Raw genomic sequence first — 6,765 nt, forward strand, 5'->3', positions numbered from 1 at the left:
TAGTTTGTAAAATGCTACATCCAATATATGAGTCGTGTTCAAATAATATCAGGTATTTCATACAAACACAGCATTTATAATTTCAATCATCCTTCGTGGTGCGCGCTATTGACCAGGTCTTTACCAGCACAGTAAGTACCGCTCACACTCAGATCCCATTCATTTCCGCTTGTAGTTATTATTTTCCAGTTTATTTACACCATTGATACCTTTTTGTTAATGTAACATTTGATAAGGTATTTAAAGATGGCACAGATGTTGTATTTTATTATGTCTACAAAAAAGTCCTGTAATATTATTAGATATTTTACATGTAACTTTTATAGTATTACACTCGATGAATAGCATTTTGCTTTGAAAATCTTTGTTAAAAAATATGTTTAAAATCGTAAATTAACAATATTATATCTTTATGTATTATTGTAGTAATTTTATGACATTTAACTTAAGTATTCCTGATTGATCTCAATAAACTATTATTTATTATATTAAGTACAGGACTAATTTATGAAGGACACATAAAAATGTTTTTTATAACATTGCTTAGTATTAAAGAAGATAATGCTTGGAGATTTTGTTCGAGTAGAATGAAATAATAGCCACAGACGTTAAGAGTTTAAAAAGAAGATGAAAGCACAAACATTTACAATTATAAAAATATTCTTTGTTGAAAAGGCACACGCCTCCTTTATATACGTATGTATGTATTTATACACATACAAACCTACACAGATGTCGTGTTTCTTTCGAGAGAGTAGTCAGTATTGCTGTCATACAGATCTATAGAGCGTACTTAGACATTGCTCAGACTTTACTTACATATAACTTGACTGAGTATAATAAAACACGAACTTTTGCATTGGACTGTCTTAAGGCCAGTATAATTTTAGCCGTAGAATGGCTATAAACACGAAATCAAACATTATGCTTACACTCAGCTTTGTTTTACGTAAGTTAAGTCTGAGCAAAGTCTAAGTTCGCTTTATAGGTGTCAGCCTCAACGTCTATGTCGGCGAAGAAATCTGATAGGAATAGAAATAGCGAGAGATAATATGACTATAAAAATAATAGAAGATATTGAATGAGGTTAACAATACTATTATATTAATATATTTTAATAGTAATAATTTAAATTCTACTTGGTACTACACACGAATTTGATTCGTGATCGAACGAAGCCACTAACTATATATTTTTAAAGCTTTTAAATATGGAATATGATAGTGTATTATTTCTTGTCGTAGACGTCGGTTAGTTCGAACTTCCAGATTTTGTTTGGGCCTATTTCGGTGACGTAGAGGTGAGAGCCGTTGCGAGTGACGGCCAGGGAGTGCGGATTTGTAAAACCCTGAAAAAAAAGTGATTTAATTCTTCTGAGAAAAACATTAAGGGTCGAAAAAACATGCAAAGCTTTATATACGATGTTGTCATAGGATGTTCAACTTATTGGTATAGTCGGTTAAAAGCATAGAAATCTAAATTAGAAAGTAATAGAAACGTTAAAAGTGTTAATTGCTTGTAGAAGTAACATTGAAAACCTAAGATTTAAAAAAGTATAATGTACCTATTGGTGTAATTTAGAATGTTGCTGTCATAGACATCGCTCTGAAAAATTTCGCCAAAAATATTTTATGAGCATTATTCTGGTTGAAAAAAGTTTGTAAAACATAATGGACTTTCATATAATCACATGCACGTACCTTAATACGATATCGAGATATTTTATCGATCCAAAATGTATATACAAACGTGTATACATTTTTTGTTTTACTAAAATCAACTTATCTATAGACAAAACAATTGGGCAAAAATATTGGCATTTTAAAGTTAAGAATTATGCAGAAGGTAACGCTTACCGTGCTTGGCTCCCAGGTGTCCAAGATGTTTCCGTACACCGCGTTCACAGTGAATCCCCTAACAGCAATATTTTGCGAGGTGGGTCCGTTGACAGCGTACAGAATGTCCCCGTGGGACGTCACAGCAAACACTCTCCCGAGCGTCGGGTCCTCAACAACTGTAGCTGGCTCAAACATTCTGGCGTAACTCTTCAAACCAGCTTTTGGGCACACGATTCTCATATTCTCCCTATCAGCGACGCATACCCTATCCAAATTCTCCAGTAATGTAACACTGTGCGGAAGGTTCAGTGTGAGAGTATCGGAGAATGATGGAATGGCCATTAGCAATGTTCCAGCTGCGTTGAATTTTAGTATTTGGTTGTTGCAATAACCGTCGGCGACAAAGATCTCTCCTGTCGACGCGATGGCTACTGAGGTTGGCATGCAAAGGAGTACTCTGTGTCGGTGCGGGTAACCAGCTGTAAATGCTTCGCCTATGGTCAGGCTAGGGTATTTGTGGTTACTTGGCGTGAACTGCAAACAAAATGGCCTTTAGGTGTCGTTCGATTGAGCTTAATTTTATTCTGAGATACTTTAAAGTTTAAATGAATATTATAAAGTTTTAATGAATATTTTATTTTATTTAATAACATCGTACTATTGTGATTAAAAAAAACTGCAAGAAAACCCCCATTCAACAATTTGAGATATTTTTATTTATATTTTAGATTTGCTGTTAAGCCGAAGCATTACGCTTACATCCGAGCTGTTGCTAAATTTGTGCTATTTAAAAAAGAATATTTATCAACGCATGAGGGACAATGATTATTCCCTTGATTTTTATTGTAAATTTTTAATGTTAGCACCGGAGAGATTCTTAAATCAGTTGCAACCTGCACTTCAGCGTTTGGGCAATTCGCTACACTGTCAGAATTATCTAATCAAATAATATTTTAGTTGGGTAAAAAATTGTTTATTAAATACATCCAACATTGTAAGGATTATACAATTAACGGATTTATACAAAACATTCAAAATGTTCATTACTTAGTTCCTTTTTTTCTTTCTTTCATTCTTTCTTTCTTACTTCTTGTTTTTTTCCTAGACGATTAGCGTCTAGAAAAAAAACAAGACTAAATTACTCAAGGCTTATGTTATATAAGTATGAAATTACCTTAAATACTTGATGCTTGGCAACATCCGTTACCCACACGTTATCGTGGTGGTCCACCGTTAAACCGTGGGGCATATAAAAAGCATAAGCGCCCCAGCTATGCAGCACAGAGCCAGACCGCGACTCCAGCACTAGAATAGTATCCTCAATAATTGGTCCCTTGTCTAAGTTTTGATAGACATTTGATTCGTTGAACGTACTAAAAGGTAAAGTGTAATTAGTTTGCGATAATTTTGCTAGTAGCTTGTAGACCAAAATTTATAATTTCATGTTAAATGAAAATTACTTCTTACTGAGTACCTATATCTCGTTACACATTAATACATATCAACAATTACAATCTCGTAGTTGAATCTCTTATTAGAATCGCACTGAATGAATCAAAAGTAGCGCCTCATCATATTCACTTCTAAGGATTCTTCTCGAGTGACTTCGAACAGTGTATCATTTAATAAACAGTAACAAGAGAAGTAAACAAGTTGTTGACTAGTTAAAAATAAATCTTTAAATTTTTTCGATGAACTGACTACTTACCTCTCATCCCAAATTCTTTCAGCTCTATGGAATATAACCGGCTGTCCCAGAGAGTTGATAGAAACAGCCGTGATTTGACCCACATTTAAAGATTGCTGCGGCCAATTTTTTACTTCTTGCGGACGTAATACAATATCATCTTTAGGCTACAAATTGTGTGCGTTAATTTCATAAATAACTGGCAATTAATGAAAATTAAGTAGAAACATAATCTTTGAATAATTAATTACTTACCGCGTTTAATTCGAGGCTTTTTAGAAGGTTTTCTTCGTTGCCATAGCTAAAGTAGTCAAAATTATCCCGCACTGTTTCAGGTTCGCAATATATACCATAGAAAGGCAAGATTAGAAACAAAATCGGCAACATTTTTATAACAATGATTGCGCTCAAATACTTTCGTTTGTACACTGAGATTTTATTGATTGTTGGTACTTTATTAAGTGGCTATCACGCATGCGCATATCATGACAGCCAAATATAATAGGTTATCATATCATCAAGGTCAATTGGAAGGGTTATGTTTGAGGGCTGAGTGGTGTCATTAATATAAACATCTTGTGAGGAAAGTGTTTATTTCACGATCAAATAATTAATAAGTGGTATAAGGTGCTTAGTGCTATATACGAAAATAAGGTGAAATTTAATTTCTTCTACCATCAGTCTCAGGTTCTGGAATTGGCACTTTTGGATACTTATGTGTGCCATTAAAGCGATAGCGAAGAATAGGGATTAATTATGTGGATCAGTCTTCTACTGTCCTCTCCACTTGGAAGTGGGCTGGTCCCAAATGTAACCAGTTTCTGTCATGGAGCATATTGCATTGTAATATCTGCCTGGACTCCTGCAGTAAGACCAAGATGGACACTTGCATCTGAATAGAGTTTGGAATTCTTCTTTACATACTTCATTCCACCAACATGTTCTCTGGAATTTGTAATATGTTAATATTACAAATTATTCTTAATAAAACTAACGTTATGCATAATTTTGCTAAAATCATCCAACACTTGGGGAATAATTGCAATTAAGTTCTTTTGAACATATATTAATTTTTAAACATATTACAATTCGTTCCTTGTGCGACACTAATGACAAAATCGGGGGATTCTATTAAAAGTTAAGTATAGAAATAATTAATAATATACCTCTGTAACATAGCCTCGAACTGTGCGGTCAGAGTAACTCCTCTTCACAATTGTGGCTGCATCAAACATATTCAACAAAACAAAACACACGAAAACATATTGCACCTGAAAACAATATTATAATAACACGAATACGATTATTGTAAGCTTAATATGCCGGTTCAATATTACCTTGAGCATGTCAATTTCAATTGAAAGTATACTTGTGTTTTTTGGTAGTAAACGTTTTCATATCACGCCCCGGTTCAAGATATAGGTTTTAGGCACAGTGTTGACGTGAGGGTGTGGGTGAATGCGGTATTTCCTACGCTAGAACTATAAATTTATAAAACAGCGGCAGTCGGCTGTGCACAGATGTGTATTAGTCGGTGTACAATTTCATTTCATAATTATTGTACTATTTAGTTTTTATAGCTATATTGGTATTATATGCTGAGTTATTGTCATATTTTCTAGGTGTGTTTAAAATAGTTTTCATATAATTTTGAACCGGTTAATCTGCTCTAAAAATGTGCAATTATTTGTAATTGATATTCTTGTTGTTAATCCAATGATATTTAAATTACGACAATGCTATTTAATACATTGACGCTATAGACGGTTCTCACTTTCTTTTTTAACACACACAGAACAATATTTCAAATAAGATTAATATCATCGTTATCTGTGTCTGTCTCTTTTTTGATATTTTTATATTTGAAAGTGCTTGTTTACTGCAAAGAATACTTAAAACGGCTTAATTAAATAGACCGCAAATAGAAACCGGTTAGGCATAGATATATTATATCTATGTAGGTCCTACCTATACACGGCAACAAATATTTATTTCTCAATAAATTTCAAATTTCGTTTCGATTAGTAGGTTTTAATAATGAAGATATAGTCGAGAAAGAAACGTTCTTATTATTCAGTATTTTTAGACGGATTTGCTGGTTGTTTTCTTCGCACTGACTTTCGCCGTGACCGCGTCAAGAGAATAATATAACAATTGAAATAAATATATGTATTTATCAGTATTTAGAACTTTTAGATCTGATTAAGGCCTCGGCTTTTTTATGGAAAAGGAGGGCAAACGAGTGTATGATTAACCTGATGTTAAGTGATCTCCGCAGCCCAAATTCTCTTGTTACACTAAATGAATCACAGGAGCGTTGCCGGTCTCTAAGGAAGGTGTATGTGCTTTTTTTTGAAGGTACCCATGTCGTATCGTCCCAGAAACACCGCACAGAGGCTTATTCCATAGCTTTGTAGTACGTGGACGAAAGTTCCTTGAAAACCGTACTGTGGAGGAACGCCACACATCCAGATGGTGGGGATGAAATCCTAAGTTGTAGCGTGTCGTGCGGTGGAATTCGGCGACAGGAATCAGGTGAAACAGCTCTTCTAATGGTATCTCTAAGCAAAGCGCAAAAGATTTGTGTATTGCGTTTTAACAAAAGTATTTCAATTTTGCAATGCAAACGTGTGGATTATGTGGATGACCGCTGCCCGTGATAACTGGCAACACCATAGAAATCACAGCTGAAATGTGAATTGATGTCCTAAAACCCAATATGTGAAGCTTGGAATACCACGTACGAAAGAACACAGAATAAATAGAACAATACTAGATTGATTTCAATAAATTTAATTTGGAACAATAAAACAAAGCGCTATTGTAATAATTTTAATAAATACATTACTCTAAAATAAATTAGTTTTCAAAAATATTAAAGTTTATTGAAGATAATAACAACTAAGTAACTATAGTGCCAACTATACACAACACTGATCACACTTAACTTTGTAAAATAACATTATGTAATAGGTACACAGTAACGAACATAATTATAAATAAATAATAATATAATATGTATAAGTATAGGAATTATATCTAGCTGAGATTATACAGATACAAGAATGAAGGACATAAAATAACTAATTTAAAATGGCACTCAAACTTTATGAAATTAACAAGCATTCTTCCGTCCATTCACAACATTTAGCTATCCATAAAATACGCCACACTTTGGGGGGAAGGGGCTAACCAAATGTAACTTTGTTTGACATGGGATTGGGGAGGGGGGAGGGGATG

At 33.8% G+C, this 6,765-nt stretch overlaps 1 protein-coding gene across 1 annotated transcript; it reads right to left on the reverse strand.

Moving 5' to 3' along the window:
- Positions 1 to 1,082: 1,082 nt before the first annotated feature.
- On the reverse strand, positions 1,083 to 3,968 carry LOC126971950 (peptidyl-alpha-hydroxyglycine alpha-amidating lyase 2-like). The gene is made up of 5 exons (XM_050818480.1): positions 3,781 to 3,968; positions 3,547 to 3,692; positions 3,013 to 3,211; positions 1,857 to 2,372; positions 1,083 to 1,348 (listed from the first exon to the last, which is right to left on the reverse strand). Exons 1-5 carry the CDS (start codon positions 3,910 to 3,912, stop codon positions 1,229 to 1,231), a joined length of 1,113 nt encoding a protein of 370 aa, XP_050674437.1. The 5' UTR covers positions 3,913 to 3,968; the 3' UTR covers positions 1,083 to 1,228.
- Between the last annotated feature and the right edge of the window lie 2,797 nt (positions 3,969 to 6,765).

This window comes from Leptidea sinapis, chromosome 25 (assembly GCF_905404315.1).
Source record: "Leptidea sinapis chromosome 25, ilLepSina1.1, whole genome shotgun sequence".
Classification (NCBI taxonomy): domain Eukaryota; kingdom Metazoa; phylum Arthropoda; class Insecta; order Lepidoptera; family Pieridae; genus Leptidea; species Leptidea sinapis.

Coding starts and splice junctions, on each gene's coding strand:
- LOC126971950 (XM_050818480.1), bottom strand. CDS start 3,912: ATGTTGCCGATTTTGTTTCTAATCTTGCCTTTCTATGGTATATATTGC. Junction 3,212..3,546: donor GAAAGAATTTGGGATGAGAG/GTAAGTAGTCAG, acceptor TTTACCTTTTAG/TACGTTCAACGAATCAAATG. Junction 1,349..1,856: donor ACACCTGGGAGCCAAGCACG/GTAAGCGTTACC, acceptor CTTTTTTTTCAG/GGTTTTACAAATCCGCACTC.